This window comes from Pelophylax lessonae (genome assembly GCF_965119305.1).
Source record: "Pelophylax lessonae genome assembly, chromosome: 7".
Lineage (NCBI taxonomy): Eukaryota > Metazoa > Chordata > Amphibia > Anura > Ranidae > Pelophylax > Pelophylax lessonae.
In genome coordinates, this window is record NC_138774.1 from 15,544,970 (window position 1) to 15,566,065 (window position 21,096).

General features: G+C 51.2%; 1 protein-coding gene across 1 annotated transcript in view; it reads right to left on the minus strand.

Annotated features, from left to right (window-relative positions):
- UTP14A (UTP14A small subunit processome component) overlaps positions 1–21,096 on the minus strand; it is a gene marked incomplete at its 5' end in the record, with an annotated part of 61,572 nt that overhangs the window by 30,655 nt on the left and 9,821 nt on the right. The window contains 8 exons of the mRNA XM_082263187.1: positions 993–1,089; positions 1,803–1,926; positions 3,657–3,751; positions 7,023–7,142; positions 10,220–10,375; positions 12,512–12,654; positions 19,581–19,673; positions 20,356–20,656. Coding sequence (XP_082119313.1) covers positions 993–1,089; positions 1,803–1,926; positions 3,657–3,751; positions 7,023–7,142; positions 10,220–10,375; positions 12,512–12,654; positions 19,581–19,673; positions 20,356–20,656 — 1,129 coding nt within the window. The remainder of the gene's footprint in view (positions 1–992; positions 1,090–1,802; positions 1,927–3,656; positions 3,752–7,022; positions 7,143–10,219; positions 10,376–12,511; positions 12,655–19,580; positions 19,674–20,355; positions 20,657–21,096) is intronic.

A 21,096-nucleotide genomic window follows, 5' to 3' on the forward strand; every position in this document is an offset into this window, starting at 1 on the left:
CCCACCCCTTCCCTCTTCCCCATCTCCCCCCCCCCCCACTTCCTCTTCCCATCTCCCCCCCCACTCCCCTCTCCCCCTTCCATCTTACCCTCCTCTTCCCCATCTCCCCCCCCCCACTTTCCTCTTACCCTCCTCTTTCCCCATCTCCCCCCCCCACTTTCCTCTTACCCCCACTTCCCTCTTACCCTCCTCTTCCCCCATCTCCCCCCCCCCACTTCCCTCTTACCCTCCTCTTCCCCCATCTCCCCCCCCCACTTCCCTTTTACCCTCCTCTTCCCCCCACCACTTCCCTCTTACCCTCCTCTTCCCCCCCCCCACTTCCCTCTTACCCTCCTCTTCCCCCCCCCACTTCCCTCTTACCCTCCTCTTCCCCCCCCACTTCCCTCTTACCCTCCTCTTCCCCCCCACTTCCCTCTTACCCTCCTCTTCCCCCCCCACTTCCCTCTTACCCTCCTCTTCCCCCCCCCCCCACTTCCCTCTTACCCTCCTCTTCCCCCCCCCCCCACTTCCCTCTTAGCCTCCTCTTCCCCCCCCCCCACTTCCCTCTTAGCCTCCTCTTCCCCCCCCCCCACTTCCCTCTTACCCTCCTCTTCCCCCCCCCCCCCCACTTCCCTCTTACCCTCCTCTTCCCTCTTACCCTCCTCTTCCCCCCCCCCACTTCCCTCTTACCCTCCTCTTCCTCCCCCACTTCCCTCTTCCCCTCCTCTTCCCTCTTACCCTCCTCTTCCCCATCTCGCCCCCCACTTCCCTCTTCCCCTCCTCTGCCCCACCCCCCCCACTTCCCTCTTAACCTCCTCTTCACTCTTATCCTCCTCTTTCCCATCTCTCCCCCCCCACCCTCTTGCCCTCCTCTACCCCATCCCCCCCCCCCTCCACCCTCTTGCCCTCCTCTACCCCATCCCCCCCCCCTCCACCCCACTTCCCTCTCTCATCCTCCGCTCGAGGACTCTGCTTCTTCCTCTATCAAACTCTCCTCTCCTGAAATTCTTTGCCCCCCACAATGATGCTTACCTCCTCATCATATTTTGCCATAATAACTTTAGATTTTGCCCATTTTCCGGTGTTTTGATGCTTCAGTGACATTCGCTCCTGTGGAGAGAAACAGATCAGTGTGGTGATACAATTCAGATATGAGATGGACAGCTCAGACCTGGTTCTTCCTGAAGAGTTTGTCAGCCTCCCCCCATAGTCAGCATCCCCGCCCCATAGTCAGCATCCCCTATAGGAAGCCTACAGAAAATCTACTGATGCTAGGGGTTCCACTAACAGTCTGGTCAGTGTTGCTCGAAATATTACAGCTGGCAGCCAACCACAGCGGTTCTAGACCTGCACACACAGAGACCCCTGCCTGGGACTCCAAGAGGCAGAGATTCCGTGTACATGTCTGGAACAATAACTGGGTGCAGAATTCCAGGGATCCGATCCTCCCTGCATGATCCAGGCACAAGAAAAGCTGCAAAACTGCTGTTTTTTTTTTTTATCTTGATACCAGCAAGCTTTATTGCCAGTAGTGAAAAAAAAAAAAAAAAAAAAATCACACTGGGGCACATGGCTTGCCCCCATATCCACTCCTACTACCTTAATGCATTTCTCCCCAAAAAGGGACTTAGTCATTATGTCATGATGTGATGAATAAGCCCCTATCGGGGAGGAACACATCCCAGGTGGGAATCGTGCTGGAACACCATCAGTCAAGTGACCAATTTTCTCGGTTATAAATTTCTTCATAATTGGACCCTTCTAAGTGCTGTCTGAGCTGTCAATTATATTAGAGGTCCAATCAGATCACAGATCTCCCATACCTCTATCCTGGTCTTCTCAATTTTCTCCAATTGCTCCAAAGCTGCCTCTGGATTTGTCTTTCGGAGTTCCTCAAACTCTTTTATAGCCTGCTTTTGCTTTCCCTTCTTCAGCAGCTTGTGATACCTGGAAACATCAAGGAATGATAAAGATGAATAATTATTTCAATATATGTGTGTGACCCCTTCCCACCAACCTCCCGTCCTAATCCTGCCTTCTCCACCAACCCTCCGTCCTTCCTCCACCAACCCCCCCTCCCCCCACCCCTTCTTCTCCACCAACCCTCCATCACCCTCCTCCCGCCTTCTTCTCCACCAACCCTCCATCCTCCCAAACCTCCTCCTCAGCCCTCCCATCCGCCCAAACCTCCTCCTCAGCCCTCCATCCGCCCAAACCTCCTCCTCAGTCCTCCATCCGCCCAAACCTCCTCCTCAACCCTCCATCCGCCCAAACCACCTCCTCAGCCCTCCATCCGCCCAAACCACCTCCTCAGCCCTCCATCCGCCCAAACCACCTCCTCAGCCCTCCATCCGCCCAAACCTCCTCCTCAGCCCTCCATCTGCCCAAACCTCCTCCTCAGCCCTCCATCCGCTCAAACCTCCTCCTCAGCCCTCCATCCGCTCAAACCTCCTCCTCAGCCCTCCATCCGCCCAAACCTCCTCCTCAGCCCTCCATCCACCCAACCACCTCCTCAGCCCTCCATCCGCCCAACCTCCTCCCCAACCCTCCCGACCTCCTTCCTCCTCAACCCTCCCGACCTCCTTCCTCCTCAACCCTCCCGACCTCCTTCCTCCTCAACCCTCCCGACCTCCTTCCTCCTCCTCAACCCTCCCGACCTCCTTCCTCCTCCTCAACCCTCCCGACCTCCTTCCTCCTCAACCCTTCCTGACCTCCTTCCTCCTCAACCCTTCCTGACCTCCTTCCTCCTCAACCCTTCCTGATCTCCTTCCTCCTCAACCCTTCCTGATCTCCTTCCTCCTCAACCCTTCCTGATCTCCTTCCTCCTCAACCCTTCCTGATCTCCTTCCTCCTCAACCCTTCCTGATCTCCTTCCTCCTCAACCCTTCCTGATCTCCTTCCTCCTCAACCCTCCCGACCTCCTTCCTCCTCAACCCTCCCGACCTCCTTCCTCCTCAACCCTCCCGACCTCCTTCCTCCTCAACCCTTCCTGACCTCCTTCCTCCTCAACCCTTCCTGACCTCCTTCCTCCTCAACCCTTCCTGATCTCCTTCCTCCTCAACCCTTCCTGATCTCCTTCCTCCTCAACCCTTCCTGATCTCCTTCCTCCTCAACCCTTCCTGACCTCCTTCCTCCTCAACCCTTCCTGACCTCCTTCCTCCTCAACCCTTCCGACCTCCTTCCTCCTCAACCCTCCCGACCTCCTTCCTCCTCAACCCTCCCGACCTCCTTCCTCCTCAACCCTCCCGACCTCCTTCCTCCTCAACCCTCCGGAACTCCTTCCTCCTCATCAATCCTCCTGCTTCTCCATGAACCCTCCATTCTCCTCTTGCTCCCCCCCCCCCCCCATTAACCCTCCATACTCCATCTGCCTTATTCTCATTCAAACCTTCATCCACCACCTGACCTTGTCTCCGTTCAACTCTTCTTTCCCTTCCTGATCACTTCCCATAAACCTTCCATCCTCCTCCTGACCTCTTCATAACCCACCAGCCCCCTCCAACTTCTTCCCCATAAACTCTCCATTCTCCTCCTGCCTCCACAATGGAACCGACGGACAGTATGCCAGAGCACACAATTTTCCAAATTACATTTTTTTAAATTAAAAAAATAAATAAATAAATACAGTCACATGATTAGCAGACATTGAGGCCTTAGAAAAAAAGGTTAAAAATTACTTTTTGCTTTTAATCTTCCTCTCTCTTCGAGCTTTTGCCTCGTAGTAGGACTGCAGGGCTCGCGCTTTCTGGAGCTCAGCTCGCCGAAGCTTGGCCTAACAAAATAACGAAGAACAATTTGAACAGCGATCCAAATCTACGTACGGATTTCAGAAAACTGCAATGTGTAGCGTGACATTTACTACAAATCTCCACTAGATGGCATTAGAGTCAAGATCAACTTCAGACAGCAGACACAGACATTCTACATTACCTTTATCTTTTACTTCAAGGGCATGCAAACCCCAAAAATGAACTCTTATGTCATCACTTTTGGTCTGTTTACTATACCATGGAGAGTATTGTGTTATATCTTTTCAATAAGTGCAGCCCTGTTGATTCTGCCAGAAATCCTGCGAGCAGAGAAAGTGCAGAACAGGCAGCGGAAGTTATCAATAGCCACCACAGCTTTTTTGGGAAAAAAAAAAGTTTTTGTAGCTTGTTATACAATTTTGAAAAGAGGTCATTTTTCCTCCTCCATTGATGTGCGCTGATGAGGCGGCACTTATGGGCCCATATAGGCACTGATAAGGCGGCACCGGTGGACGCAGCTGAAGGGCAATAATAGGTGGTACTGCTAGGTGGCACTGAAGGGTGGCATTGAGAAGCACTGGTAAGTGACAATGATTCAGCACTGATAGGTGACGCTGGTGGGCACTGGGGCACAGAATATCCTCACCATAACTATCACACCCTTTGCCATGACACTCAAAATTGAGCTCAGGTGCAACCTGTTTCCACTGATCATCCTTGAGATGTTTCTAACAACTTGATTGGAGTTCACCTGTGGTAAAATCAGTTGATTGGACAGGATTTGGAAAGGCACACACCTGTCTATATAAGGTCCCACAGTTAACAGTGTATGTCAGAGCACAAACCAAGAAATGAAGTCCAAGGAATTGTCTGTAGACCTCCGAGACAGGATTGTATGGAGGCACAGATCTGGGGAAGGGTACAGAAAAAGGTCTGCAGCATTGAAGGTCCCAATGAGCACAGTGGCCTCCATCATCCGTAAATGGAAGAAGTTTGGAACCACCAGGACTCTTCCTAGAGTGGGCCGCCCGGCCAAACTGTGCAATCGTGGGAGAAGGGCCTTAGTCAGGGCCCAATGGTCACTCTGACAGAGCTCCAGTGTTTCTCTGTGGAGAGAGGAGAACCTTCCAGAAGAACATCCATCCCTGCAGCGTTCCACCAATCAACTCTGTATGGTAGAGTGGGCAGATGAAAGCCACTCCTCAGTAAAAGGCACATGACAGCCCGCCTGAAGTTTTTCGAAAGGCACCTGAAGAACTCTGACCACGAGAAGCAAAATTCTCTGGTCTGGTGAAAGATTGAACTCTTTGGCCTGAATGGCAAGGGTCATGTCTGGAGGAAACCAGGCACCGCTCATCACCTGGCCAATACCATCCCTACAGTGAAGCATGGTGGTGGCAGCATTGTGCTGTGGTGATGTTTTTCAGCGGCAGGAACTGGGAGACTAGTCAGGATGGAGGGAAAGATGAATGCAGCAATGTACAGAGACATCCTTTACAAAAATCTGCTCCAGAGCGCTGGGCCTCAAACTGGGGATAAGTTCATCTTCCAACAGGACAATGACCCTAAGCACACAGCCAAGATAACAAAGGAGTGGCTACAGGACAACTCTGTGAATGTCCTTGAGTGGCTCAGCCAGAGCCCAGACTAGAACCCGATTGAACATCTCTGGAGAGATCTGAAAATGGCTGAGCACCGACGCTCCCCATCCAACCTGATGGAGCTTGAGAGGTCCTGCAAAGAAGAATGGGAGAAACTTCCCGAAAATAGGTGTGCCAAGCTTGTAGCATCATACTCAAATACTGGAGGCCATAATTGGTGCCAAAGGAGCTTCACCAAAGTATTGAGCAAAGGCTGTGAATACTTATGTACATGGGATTGTTTTCATTTTTTAATTTTTAATAAATTTGAAAGATTTAAAACAAACTTCTTTCACATTATGGGGTATTGTTTGTAGAATTTTGAGGAAAATAATGAATTGAATCCATTTAGGAATAAAGATGTAACATTACAAAATGTGGAAAAAGTAAAGCGCTGTGAATACTTTCCGGATGCACTGTCCAGCGGGTGAAATATTAACAACATGCTCATAGCTGCAGTAGCTTCTGCTCCTTTCATTCAGCCAATTCCCAGCTGTATAGTTGTAGCACTGCCCCCTAGAGGGCTGCTGAGATTGGAGTTACCCTGGGTTACCCGTAGCAACAGCCTATAGAAACTTATCACTTTAACACTTGGCTCAGACAGACAATGAACAGTCCAGGGGATTTTTTTTTTTTTGTGTTTTTATTGGAACTTGGATGGGAGAAGGGATGAGTGGGATTACTCCAACTTCCAGTTGTAGTGTGTGTGGCAAGGCCGCCGCTTCACCTTGCCACTGAAGTGAAGATAGTAAATGTGATCCTGTTGTGTTAAACCTTCAGGGTCCTAACTTGGCACCCCCTTTCTCACGTGCTGTGTGTGCTAGCTCCTGTCCACCGACTCTCACTGGAGTGGTCCCCTTCCTGGGCAGACCCCTGGCAAGCTCCCGGGTAGTCACGGACACGGTTTCTCCTCAGGCTGCTCTGCCGTCAGTATCCACTGGACCTCCTGGCTCAGCACCACACTTCTGGTTCACTAGGCCGACCGCCTGTGACCACCTTCCTCACCAACAGGAGAAGAGACAGCTGTCACCCTCCTCCTGGGACCTGGCTTCCCGCCCAAAGACACCCTGTCACATGTGCCCTTGGCTTTTATGACCAATCCCAGGATGCACCACTGTCTGTGCCAACCCACTGGGACAGCCACAAAAGCCTGTGTGTCACTGGCTGGGTTTCCTCCACTGTCCAACAGGCTCCCCTATTGGACACAGCGGGGACACTCCCTCAGACCAGATGAATCACACCCTGGACACATGCAACAGGCCTGACTAGGAATTCTGCTCCCCTAATAAGCAGACAGAGCAACTAGGTTTTACCTGCCACTCTCCTGTTAAGCAGGCAGAGCCAACTATACTCCCTACCTAGCACCTATCTAGGAGGGTGCTACATAGTAAAAGCGATCCGGGTGGCTCTATAGCTGCACAATCACAATGGAGGAATGATCTCCCCTGCTGTGAATGAAGCCAGAAGAGCACAGCTGTGAGCATTTCCGTCAGCCGCCATTCCCTGGCTGACAAAGCCGGTGACATCACCACGGATCATTACAGGGGTCAGCGACCTCTCAGGCAATCTTTATACCACAAATGATTCTAGAGCATTAATGCATCACTCAACTAATCCGATGACATCATCCCGGGGGACAGACAGACAGACTCACCTCTTCCAGACTCATCGCCTTCAATGATGCCTCTTCCAGGGGAGTCAGCAGGGGGTCATTGATTGGCTGCTTGTTGCTATGAAGGATGTTGAAAATCTCCATCTCCAGAGGTGTGCGCGCCTGGGAAGAAGAAAGGAGAGGGTCAGTCAGAGGTGAGCGGGTCTTCACTCCACCCATAAAACCACAAATTCCAGGATTCATGACCCTTCCACCTTCACAAATGTTATACTAAAAGTGATTGTAAAGTCTTTTTTTTCCCCTTTATTATTAATAAACATGTTCTACGTCTTTTTTTTTTTTTTTTTTTTTTATTAAAAATAACATGTTATACTTACCTCCTCTGTGCAGTTGGTTTGCACAGAGCAGCCTGGATCCTCATCTTTTTAGGTCCCTGGCTGGAGCTCCTGGCCCTTCCCTCCTGTTAAGTGCCCCCACAGCAAGTAGCTTGCTATGGGGGCATCTGAGCTGAGCTGCAGATGCCCCATAGCTTCCGTGTGTCCATTCAGACACACAGCTGCCTTCTGCCCCACCCCCCTCTCACACTGGATTGGCTGAGTTTGATTGATAGCAGCGGAAGCCAATTTTGCTGCTGGTGTATCTCAATCAGGAGAGAGAGAGAGAGAGTCCCGGGTGGCTGAGGCACTCGGGGACATCGCTGGATAGAGAGGGGGCTCGGGTTTAAAAAAAAGACATATGTCCATCTGGCTCAACCAATTAAAACAGCAAAGAAAACCCAACCATACAATCCCATATACACAATCCTATACCCGCTGTTGATCCAGAGGAAGGTGAAAACCCCCAGCAAAGCCTGATCACATTTACTACAGCAGGGGAAAAAATTCCTTCCTGATCCCCGAGAGGCAATCAGATATTCCCTGGATCAACTTTACCTATAAATATTAGTACCCACTTATATTATGTACACCTAGGAAAGAATCCAGGCCTTATTTTTTTTTTAAAAGCAATCTACTGAGCTGGCCAGAACCACCTCTGGAGGGAGTCTATTCCACATTTTCACAGCTCTTATGGTGAAGAAACCTTTCTGTATTTGGAGATGAAATCTCTTTTCCTCTACAAGGAAAGAGCGCCCCCCTTGTCCTCTGTGATGACCTTAAATTGAATAACTCAACATCAAGTTCACTATATGGACCCCTTATGTATTTATACATGGTGATCATATCCCCCCCTTATGTATTTATACACGGAGATCATATCCCCCCCTTATGTATTTATACATGGTGATCATATCCCCCCCCCCCTTATGTATTTATACATGTGATCATATCCCCCCTTATGCATTTATACATGGTGATCATATCCCCCCCCCCTTATGTATTTATACATGGAGATCATATCCCCCCCTTATGTATTTATACATGGAGATCATATCCCCCCCTTATGTATTTATACATGGTGATCATATCCCCCCCCCCCCCTTATGTATTTATACATGGTGATCATATCCCCCCTTATGTATTTATACATGGTGATCATATCCCCCCCTTATGTATTTATACATGGTGATCATATCCACCCTTATGTATTTATACATGGTGATCATATCCCCCCTTATGTATTTATACATGGAGATCATATCCCTCCTTATGTATTTATACATGGTGATCATATCCCCCCCTTATGTATTTATACATGGAGATCATATCCCCCCCTTATGTATTTATACATGGTGATCATATCCACCCTTATGTATTTATACATGGAGATCATATCCCTCCTTATGTATTTATACACGGTGATCATATCCCCCCCTTATGTATTTATACATGGAGATCATATCCCCCCCTTATGTATTTATACATGGAGATCATATCCCCCCCTTATGTATTTATACATGGAGATCATATCCCCCCTTATGTATTTATACATGGAGATCATATCCCTCCTTATGTATTTCTACATGGAGATCATATCCCCCCTTATGTATTTATACATGGAGATCATATCCCTCCTTATGTATTTATACATGGTGATCATATCCCCCCCTTATGTATTTATACATGGTGATCATATCCACCCTTATGTATTTATACATGGAGATCATATTCCCCCTTATGTATTTATACATGGAGATCATATCCCTCCTTATGTATTTCTACATGGAGATCATATCCCCCCCTTATGTATTTATACATGGTGATCATATCCCTCCTTATGTATTTATACATGGAGATCATATCCCCCCCTTATGTATTTATACATGGAGATTATATCCCCCCTTATGTATTTATACATGGAGATCATATCCCCCCTTATGTATTTATACATGGAGATCATATCCCCCCCTTATGTATTTATACATGGAGATTATATCCCCCCTTATGTATTTATACATGGAGATCATATCCCCCCTTATGTATTTATACATGGAGATCATATCCCCCCTTATGTATTTATACATGGAGATCATATCCCCCCTTATGTATTTAGACATGGTGATCATATCCCCCCTTATGTATTTATACATGGTGATCACATCCCCCCTTATGTATTTATACATGGTGATCATATCCCCCCTTATGCATTTATACATGGATATCATATCCCCCCTTATGTATTTATACATGGAGATTATATCCCCCCTTACGTATTTAGACATGGTGATCATATCTGTACATAGCTTCCTGAAATAATTAAAAGCACCCCACCTCAGTACTCCTCTCAAGAGCCCCCACCCTCAGTCCTGATGCAAGCAGTGGTCTTGCTCTTGGGAGGAGTCATGCAAATTCTGAAATATCTTGATGGGTGGGTGTCAGTCTGGAGGAGGGGGGCATTCGTAGTCTCCCCCCCCCCCCCCCCCATTTGGTGACCGCTGGTCTGGCTGAGTGGGTGTTCTAGTGGGGGTATTTGCATGCAGACCTTGTGTGACACCAAGTCACCATGAACTGAAATTCAATAAATTAAAAGGGGGGGGGGGGGGGGGGGGGACGCAGGGACAGTCATGCTAGGCAGGAAAGGGCAAGATGATGCTAAATGTCCTCCAGCCAGGATATGAGACGGGGGTCTGTGACTTGCTGCAGCTTTTAATGCACAGCGAGATGCTGACAGCGTGAAATCCGAGAAAGTCATTTCAGTCCAGAAGAGGGAGGAACTTGGCAAGACTGAAGGGAAGGCCGGGAGGAGGATTTATAAAACAGACAAAATAATATCTAGAACTCTAGGATGGACGTAGCACTGACCTTCCACCCAGAAAACTTGTCCTCGATGGGGGTCGGCTTTAAGGTCTCATCGGCGAGCGGGAAGATCAGTTGTTCCGCCTTACGGTTCTGCTTCACAACGGGATCCCATTTGGCCACCTCTTCCGATGCATTCTGATATGAAATCACTCTCTGGATCTGTTAAAGAAAAAAAAAAATGATAAAGAGTACCGGTCACTTCTACAGAAAATAAGCTGAAAAGGAGAGAGAGTGAAAAGGCACAGGCAGTGTATTTATTATTATTTTTTTTAATCTATGAAGATTTTGGTGTATTTTGGGATTAGTGTTTGCAGAGAACAGCAAAACAGAAAAGCCCAAGATATAAACTTCTCCCTTTTGCCTTCTCTTCCCCTCCACTTCCATGGCAGGCCCAGACCAGTGTAGACTCTACATTCAGCCTGTCTGCAATCTGCACTGTAACAGCACATGAGGAATAAGAACAAGGCAGGCATCTTTCCTATATACCCATCTGCAGGGCTTTTTTTTTTTTTTTTTGAGAAAAAAAGGTGTAAGAATTCAACCATGACAACCCTCCCCAAAAAAATGGTCAAAATTTCACTAACAGTGGCAAGGTTTTAAAGGGGCATCAAATACCAGGAGTACATTATGTACAGTGGGCAGAGTTTCCGGGAGCGCGCTACGGGCAGCGTTCAGGGAGCGCGCTACGGGCAGCGTTCAGGGAGCGCGCTACGGGCAGCGTTCAGGGAGCGCGCTACGGGCAGCGTTCAGGGAGCGCGCTACGGGCAGCGTTCAGGGAGCGCGCTACGGGAAGCGTTCAGGGAGCGCGCTACGGGAAGCGTTCAGGGAGCGCGCTACGGGAAGCGTTCAGGGAGCGCGCTACGGGAAGCGTTCAGGGAGCGCGCTACGGGAAGCGTTCAGGGAGCGCGCTACGCGCAGGGTTCAGAGTTCAGGGGTGGGCTACACACAGAGTGCAGAGTTCATCCTTCCACAGCTGCTTAGTTCTGCATCCACAGCTCACTTTGATCCCTCTTCTTCTCTAGTACCTCTCCTCACACCATAGATGGCGTCACCTCTCCCACTCGCAGGGAGATCATCCAGTGGGGGTGTCAGCATCCACACTGCACCCCAGGCACCGGCATCTCCCTTGTCCTCATACTGCACTTGGAAAACACAGGAAGTCAGACCTCTGTGTTTACAAGTGATGGTGGTGAGCAGGGAGCAGAGGGCCTGAGCCAAAGGTGGTGGAACTGAGTTCTACCAAGTTCCAGCTGAAAAAAAAAACCCTGCCCATCCGATTTACTGTCTTTACTGCCCTCAATGATGTTTCCCAAGCTGCACTGTAATCACTAGAGATCACAAACTGCTGGAAGTGGGAAGTATTTGCATATGGTTTTGCTAAGCCACCTGATCGGCCCCGTGACATGGGATATTTTTTCATAACCAGTTGGCCTCCAGTAGATATACGCCCCTTTGAGGTTTTTACGCTTTGCTCTACAAACTAAAAAGACACACACACACACACACACACACACACACACACATATATATATATATACACACACACACACATACATACATACATACACACACACACATATATATTATGTGTGTGTCTTTTTAATTTGTAGAGCAAACCGTAAAAACAAAATTCAGCATATTCATGTTTACAGGACAGAGCTCAGCACTGTTTACATAGGCAGAGCTCCATCAGCGGGTGCCAGCAAACATCCATTGGCCAGCACCCGCTGATTGGCTTCTGCACAAAGCAGCTGCCTTGTACCAGTAACTCTGCAAGGGAAAGAAAAGAAAAAGGCAGAGGAGAAGGAGAAGAGGAGGCGGAGGAGAAGGAGAAGAGGAGGCAGAGGAGAAGGAGAAGAGGAGGCAGAGGAGAAGGAGAAGAGGAGGCAGAGGAGAAGGAGAAGAGGAGGCAGAGGAGAAGGAGAAGAGGAGGCAGAGGAGAAGGAGAAGAGGAGGCAGAGGAGAAGGAGAAGAGGAGGCAGAGGAGAAGGAGAAGAGGAGGCAGAGGAGAAGGAGAAGAGGAGGCGGAGGAGAAGAGGAGGCGAAGAGGAGGGGGAGAAGAGGAGGCGAAGAGGAGGGGGAGAAGAGGAGGCGAAGAGGAGGGGGAGAAGAGGAGGCGAAGAGGAGGCAGAGGAGAAGAGGAGGCAGAGAAGAGAAGGGAAGAAAAAAAAAAAAAAAAAAAAACGCGAGGGGAAAATAAATAGGAAAAAAAAAAAAAAAAAAAGGGAAAGGAAAAAAGAAAAAAACAAAAAAAAAAAAGGAGGAAGAAAAAATAAGCAAAGTGAAGAGGCTCACCTTCTGGGTCTCCTCGTTGCTCAGGGGAAGCTCCACGCTCTTTTTCTCCTTCAAATTATTTAGTTGCTTCTTCACCTTGGACAGGGAGGTGGTCTGCTTGATGGGTTCAATGAGATCGGACAGAGAGATCTTCTCCCCAGCTCCTGAGAACACAGACAGTGCGATCAGCAGAAAGGACAGACCCAGCTCATCACAAAAAGGATGCCAAAAGACAGGTTAGCTTTTAACCCCTTCATGCCTAAGTCTTTTTCTGACACTTGTTGCTTATAATTTAAAATTAGTATTTTTTGCTAGAAAAAAATTAGTTAGGAACCCCCAAACATTAGTGGGCCACACCGCCACCACCACCAGTGGGCCACACCGCCACCACCACCAGTGGGCCACCACCACCAGTGGGCCACGCCACCAGGGGGCCACACCGCCGCCACCAGGGGGCCACACCGCCGCCACACAGCCACCACCAGCAGCCAGCCACACAGCCACCACCAGCAGCCAGCCACACAGCCACCACCAGCAGCCAGCCACACAGCCACCACCAGCAGCCAGCCACTCCAGGTACCAAAAAATAAAAAAAAAAACGGAATTTTTGTAAAATCTTACCTGTAAAATTCCTTTCTCTGAGTCCTCCGACAGTCGCCGCCTCTTCATATTCGTCACATATGGGGGTATTAGACTTTGCTCCGAAGGAGTAGCTAGGCAACAGAATATGTTAACAATAAAGCTTTTAACATATCCCACCCTCAAGGGGTGGTCCCCTCAGTCAATACCCTCCTACTTCCTGCAACCATATCTCAGTTTTAGTGGAATAGCAGTAGAGTATACAACCAAACCCCAAAAGAGGGGCGGGGGCGGCGACTGTCGGAGGACTCAGAGAAAGGAATTTTACAGGTAAGATTTTACAAAAATTCCGTTTTCTCTTACGTCCTCCGACAGTCGCCGCCTCTTCATATTCGTCACATATGGGGACGTCCCAAAGCAGTGCAAACATGAGGGGTGGGAAACGCATCTGCGCCGAAAAGGCAACGCAGTCTCCGCATCAAAGAAAGGAACCTTACCAAAGGAAGGAAACCAGCTGGGCAACAGTAAAAAAACAAGTGCTCAACAGGAGCAACAACCCAGGAAAAGACAAAAAACCAGGGGATACAAAAAACTATCCCAACAGCCAGGAGTCCCCAACAAGGGACCCTATGGAACAGCCGCACTAAGAACCTTGCGGCCAAAGGAAGCATCCGCCGATGCCTGAACATCTACTTTGTAGAATTTTGTGAAAGTGTGCACGGTCGACCAGGTCGCCGCCTTACACACCTGGGCTACAGAAGCCCCATGACGACAGGCCCAAGACGTACTCAAAGATCTAGTAGAGTGCGCCTTCACAGGGACAGGAGGAGCCTTACCCTGCAAAGCATAGGCCTGTTCAATGGTCTGCCTGATCCATTTGGCGATGGTAGAGGCCGAAGCCGCCATGCCCTTCCGAGGACCCTCTGGAAGAACAAACAAGGAGTCCGTCTTACAAAAAGACTCAGTCGAATTAAGGTAAACCCTTATCGCCCGAACAACATCCAGAGAATGCAATCTCACCTCCTTTGGATGTTTAGGCTTCGCGCACAGCGAAGGCAAGACAATATCCTCATTAAGATGGAATTCCGAAACTCTTTTCGGAAGAAAAGAAGGATTAGGTCGCAAGACCACTTTATCCAAATGAATAACCAGGTACGGAGACTTGCAGGACAAAGCCGCCAGCTCCGACACTCTGCGAGCCGAAGTGATCGCCACCAAAAAGGCGACCTTTTTGGACAACATAGACAACGAGATCTCCCTGATCTGTTCAAAAGGAGCACGTTGTAACACAGATAGAACGAGATTCAAGTCCCAAGGGGGCAAAGGATCCCTCCTAGGAGGAACCAGATGCCGCACACCCTGAATAAAAGTGCCAACCAAGGAGTTGGAAGCCACGGGACGTTGAAACAGAACGGCCAGCGCAGACACCTGACCCTTTATCGTAGCCAGCGCCAAACGCTGATCAACACCCGTCTGAAGAAAAGACAGCACACGGGAAACCGAGTACGTGCGGGGTGAAAACCCCCTGGACTCACACCAGGCAAAATAGGCCTTCCAAGTACGGTAATAAACCTTCCCCGAGGAAGACTTCCTCGCGTTGATCAAAGTATGAACGACCTCTGAAGAGAGACCCTTCTCCTTCAGGACCTCTGTCTCAACAGCCAGGCCGTCAAAGCCAGCGACTGTAAAGCAGGATGGTAAATCGGTCCCTGAGACAGTAGATCGTCTCGAAGAGGTAGACGCCAAGGGGCGTCGACCGCCAGATTCACGAGGTCTGCGTACCAGGACCGGCGAGGCCAGTCCGGTGCCACAAGAATCACCGTGCTGCGTTCCGAGTGTAACCTGCGAAGGAACCTGGACAGCAACTGAATCGGTGGGAACGCGTACATCAGCCTGTATTGATGCCACGGGGCCACTAACGCGTCCGACGCGTCTGCCCGAGGGTCGCGCGTCCTTGCCACGAACCTTGTTGTTGAGACGAGACGCGAACAGGTCCACATCTGGAAGACCCCACTTCGCGCACAACATCTGGAAGACAGCCGGGTGAAGAGACCATTCCCCCTGATCCAGGGTCTGGCGACTCAGATAGTCCGCCTGCCAGTTCTCCACCCCCGGAATGTGAACTGCCGTTATCGCCGGGACATGAGTCTCGGCCCAAGACAGAATGTCGGCCACTTCTCGAGCCGCCCGGGCACTCCTGGTGCCCCCTTGGTGGTTGATGTAGGCCACCGCCGTGGCATTGTCCGTCTGCACCCGAACCGGGCAGCCCTGCAGCCGGTCCGTCCAGCGATGAAGACAGATTTATCGCACGTAATTCCAGAATGTTGATCGGAAGGGAAGACTCTCCCTCCGACCAAGTCCCCTGGGCAGACAGAACGCCCAGAACACCACCCCAGCCCGACAGGCTGGCATCCGTGGTGATCACCGTCCACGAGATAGGACGAAACGACTTGCCCCCGGACACCATCGGGGACTGGAGCCACCAGAGAAGGTCTCTTCTGGTGCGATGACTCAACGAGATCTGAAAATCCAGAGATTGAGGTCGCCCGTCCCACTTGGACAGGATCTCCGCTTGGAGACCCCGCGTGTGAAACTGGGCGAAGGGAATCGCCTCGAAGGCCGAGACCATCAATCCCAGACATCTCATGCACGTCCTTAAAGACGAGTGCGGAACGTCCCTGAGGGACCCGACTTCCTCCTGAAGAGTTCTGAGTTTGTCTTCCGGCAGGAAGACCTTCGCTTGTACCGAGTCCAGAATCATTCCCAGGTAGGGAAGACGAACCGACGGACTCAGCGTCGACTTTGGAAAATTTATCGTCCAACCAAACTCCTGTAGAGTTTGCATCGTGACAGACAGGTCCTCCTCCAGACCCTGGCTGGTCGCAGACCGAACCAGGATGTCGTCTAGATACCCCAGGACAGAAATGCCCTGGGCCCTCAACAATGCCAGAACCGGTGCAAGCACCTTGGTGAAGACCCGCGGAGCCGAGGCGAGACCAAAAGGCAACGCCACGAACTGGTAGTGATCCTCCGCAATGGCGAATCGAAGGTACCTCTGGTGACCTTCGAAAATGGGGATGTGAAGGTACGCATCCTTCAAATCGATGGAGGCCATGAATTCCCCCGGAACCAGGGCAGCCACCACCGACCGCAGGGATTCCATGCGGAACTTGCGAACCCGCACAGAGCGGTTCAGAGCCTTCAAGTCCAGAATTGGACGAACCTTGCCCTCCTTCCTGGGCACGGTGAACAGATTGGAATAAAACCCCCGAAATCTGTCCCGATGAGGCACCGGAACCACCACTCCCTGAGCCCTCAGGTCCCGCACCGCCAGGTGCAGGTCCCGCAAACGCTCTGGAGACAGTTGAAGATTTGAGGGAAAAAATCTGCTCTCCGGCCGAGAGAGAAACTCGATCTTGTAACCAGATCGAACGATTTCCTGAACCCATCTGTCCCGCACACGGGCCAACCAGGGCTGAAGAAAACCGAGCAAGCGTCCCCCCACCCCAAAACTGGGTGAGGGCGCCCCTTCAGGCCGCACTGTTATGGGCTGCAGATCCGGATTGGCCGGACTTCTGTTTACCAGACCAGGGCTTCTTCTGAGAGCCTTGACCTTTGAACGGCTTGCCCTTGTAGTGCGGCCGAAAGGCACGAAAGGACCCCTGAGGGGGCCGAAAATTAGCATGCTTCTTTCCAGAAGCCCCCTTAGCTTTGGGGAAATGGGGCAAGAGAGTGCTCTTACCCCCGGTGATCCCCTTAATCAACACATCCAGGGACTCCCCAAAAAGGCGAGACCCATCATAAGGTAGATTGGCTAAGGTCTTACGCGAAGACTGGTCCACCGACCAACATTTTAACCAAATCAGGCGGCGAGACAACACCGCCACGCTGTGCACACGTGCAGCCAACGGAACCAGGTCCAGGTCCGCATCACACAGATACATGACACCCTGGTGGATTTGATCCACCATATCCAGGGTCGCCGGTGAGGCCGAATCGGCCACTAGGACGCGCCTAAGCATCTGCGTCCAACTTGCGATCGCCTGGGCCGCCATGAGAGAAGCAAACAGAGCCTTAAGCATAGAACCCGTAACAGAATAAGTATGACGGGTAAGAGACTCCAGTCTCCTATCCGTGGCGTCACGGAACACAGGGGAATCCTCTGCAGGAATCGCAGTGGCTTTGTTTAAAACCGCAATTGCGTGATCCACTGGGGGTGGCACACACCACCTTTCATCAGTGGAGGGTGAAAAAGGATAACGCAGCTTGAATCTACTTGGTACAGCAAAAGGTTTGCGTAGATTGCGCCATTGTTCCTTAACAGCGCGCTGAAAATCATCATTGCAGGGAAAAACCTGCGGCGTCCTGCGTTTTCTCTGCGTCCCATAAGCCGCCAAGGCGGCGGGGGGACACACCTCATCCTGCAAACGCAGCGTTTGCTTTATGGAAGCAATCAACTCATCCATGATTGCAAGCTCTTCAGGCGAGCCAGGGGGAGAATTATCAACCCCCTCAACTTCAGCCTCCACCTCAGACCCTATTAGATCAAGAGAGGAGCGGGACCCCGATAAGGAGGCCCCCGCCATAACAGCCCTATCACCTTCACCCTCAGAATCAGAGGAAAGAGCAACTCTGGGCCTTTTAGTAGATTGAGCAGCCACCAGCATCTGCACCTGAGCAGCAAGGCCAGCCACAATAGTGGCCAAATCCCCCCCTGGGGGGGAGACAGCGGTCCCCTGGCTTTCCACCAAGGCTGTAGGAAATTTTCCCTCCTGAGAATCCATTGCCCCTGTAATGCCAGACAACAAAGGGTTAACTGCCCCTTTTAAGCAAGCGCGGCAAGCGCAGCCCACCGCACCACACTCAAGCACAATAAGACCCCCACAGGGAATATGCAAACTGAACACAGGCAATGGATAGCAAGAACAGAAGGGTAAAACCTGAGGAGACCCTCGCCGCTGCTGCTGCCTCGATCGGTGTTCCTGGAAAGAGGAAGTGATGCTGCCAGGGCGCTCTATGTAAGCCTATGGAGGCTACAAGAAAATGGCCGCCATGCATGTAAAACATGCGGCCGGAGCGGGTGTAGGCAAAATGGCGCCTTTTGGCGCCGAAACCGCCGCTCCACAGTGCAGTAAAAAACACATTACATTCCAGTATCAGAATACATGTCAGATCGCCGCAGCGATCGCTGTATAGTGCCCAAACATGCCAAAAAACATGCCCCACAGCACACAGCTTCACACACTGATCAGCCTGACACAGACAGTGTCACACATCTCCCCCCCCCCCCCCCCTTGCAGCCCACAGCATGCAGCCGAGAGATAGGGAGACAAGCAGTGTGATTAAAGGCAGGTTACACAGTCCCAGACTGACACCCCCCCAGACAGACAGGTCCCCACATAAATACACTTACCTCACATGGCGTGGGGAACCCGCACAGGCGAACAAGCCGCTGCACATGAGGCAGGGAGAGTCGCATTCAAGACGCACAAAATGGGGGTTAAGAAACCGCACAGCGTCCAGTGAGGTAGCCACCTCACCAATCATCCCTGCACCGAACAGGGATGGGTCGTTCACTGTGCCAGGAGCGTTACCTGGCTAAACGCTCGATGGCAGACTGGGAAGCCACTGACCCACGACCTGCGATCAGGGGGATCAGCCCGAGACCCAGTCTGCATGATCCTCTTCATCCGAAGAACTAACTAATGCTGACAAAAATAACAGCTAAGTAAAGGTAGAGAGAAAACTCAAACAAAATTTTAAAAAGAAGAAAGTCTGGGGCAGAAAGCCCCAGCACAGAAAAAGCCAGCCACTCCTGACAAGCTAGACATTAAAACTGAGATATGGTTGCAGGAAGTAGGAGGGTATTGACTGAGGGGACCACCCCTTGAGGGTGGGATATGTTAAAAGCTTTATTGTTAACATATTCTGTTGCCTAGCTACTCCTTCGGAGCAAAGTCTAATACCCCCATATGTGATGAATATGAAGAGGCGGCGACTGTTGGAGGACGTAAGAGAAATACTGTTACTCACACAGTCAGGAGGACTCAGACCCCCACAGTGTGCCACACCGCCACCACTATTAAAGATCTTATAGAACGTAATTGCATTATAGAATAGTAAAAAAAAGTCAGTTACTTTGTTAAGTAACTAATTACTTTTTCAATGTGGTAACTGAGTCAGTAACTCAATTACCTTTTGGGAGAAGTGATTTGTAACTGTAACTAATTACTTTTTTAAAGTAAGATGAGCAACACTTGTCAGAACACAATAGCTCAGCAGGAGAGATCGCTGTACTAACATCAGATTGTTGGTAAAGGATCTCCTCCAGAGCTCTTCAGTTTTTTTCCCGTTCAGCCCACTAGCGAATACTAGGCTTTAGGTTCATTAAAGGGGATTGGGGGTCTCCTCTGAACTCACATCTCCATGTACAGCTCTGAGAATTTTAGAATACATCAGCATCATACAACATGTGAAAAATTTGGATAAGAAACCAGAAAAAGGGTTTAACCTTCCGTGCCGATGCCAAACTCGGATACTTGCAAGCTGGCCTCTGTGCGCTCCGCCAACCTCCGCCTGTTTTTGAAAGGGAAAAAAAAAAAAGCTCAATATACATGAATCGATCAGGATTTTATCACATTGTATTACAAAATTTCTTAGCCACGTTCCTGTGGAGCGTCCGCCTACAATCTCTGACTGCGTGGCTAGGCTCTATCCGATGCGTTTCATCACAAAGGACGTGGAGAACGACGAGGGGGGGGGGGGGATGTGGAGAACGACGAGGGGGGGGGGGGGATGTGGAGGACGACGAGGGGGGGGGGGGGATGTGGAGGACGACGAGGGGGGGGGGGATGTGGAGGACGACGAGGGGGGGGGGGGATGTGGAGGACGACGAGGGGGGGGGGGATGTGGAGGACGACGAGGGGGGGGGGGGGATGTGGAGGACGACGAGGGGGGGGGGGGGTGATGTGGAGGACGACGAGGGGGGGGGGGGGGATGTGGAGGACGACGAGGGGGGGGGGGATGTGGAGGACGACGAGGGGGGGGGGGGGGATGTGGAGGACGACGAGGGGGGGGGGGAGGACGACGAGGGGGGGGGGGGATGTGGAGGACGACGAGGGGGGGGGGGATGTGGAGGACGACGAGGGGGGGGGGGGATGTGGAGGACGACGAGGGGGGGGGGGGGGGATGTGGAGGACGACGAGGGGGGGGGGGATGTGGAGGACGACGAGGGGGGGGGGGCTGTGGAGGACGAGGACGGGGGGGGGGGGGGCTGTGGAGGAGACGAGGAGGCTGTGGAGGAGGACGAGGAGGCTGTGGTGGAGGACGAGGAGGCTGTGGTGGAGGACGAGGAGGCTGTGGTGGAGGACGAGGAGGCTGTGGTGGAGGACGAGGAGGCTGTGGTGGAGGACGAGGAGGCTGTGGTGGAGGACGAGGAGGCTGTGGTGGAGGACGAGGAGGCTGTGGTGGAGGACGAGGAGGCTGTGGTGGAGGACGAGGAGGCTGTGGTGGAGGACGAGGAGGCTGTGGTGGAGGACGAGGAGGCTGTGGTGGAGGACGAGGAGGCTGTGGTGGAGGACGAGGAGGCTGGTGGTGGAGGACGAGGAGGCTGTGGTGGAGGACGAGGAGGCTGTGGAGGAGGACGAGGAGGCTGTGGTGGAGGGACGAGGAGGCTGTGGAGGAGGACGAGGAGGCTGTGGAGGAGGACGAGGAGGCTGTGGAGGAGGACGAGGAGGCTGTGGGAGGAGGACGAGGAGGCTGTGGAGGAGGACGAGGAGGCTGTGGAGGAGGGGGTACTCCACCAGCATGTAAAATGTTAACAACCAATGTAAGATAGTAAAATTAAATCAATAAGAAGAGGAGGTTATGCCCATTTCTGCAGGCTTTCAGTACAGCCTTTATAAAGCAGTTTAAAAGCCTAAATCTGCCTTTTGAAGACCTGTACAGCAGAGCTCAGCCTGGAGGATGGAGAAGATGTATAAGGTACCAATCAGGTGTACTGTAGTGCTCATGAGTGGACAAAACAT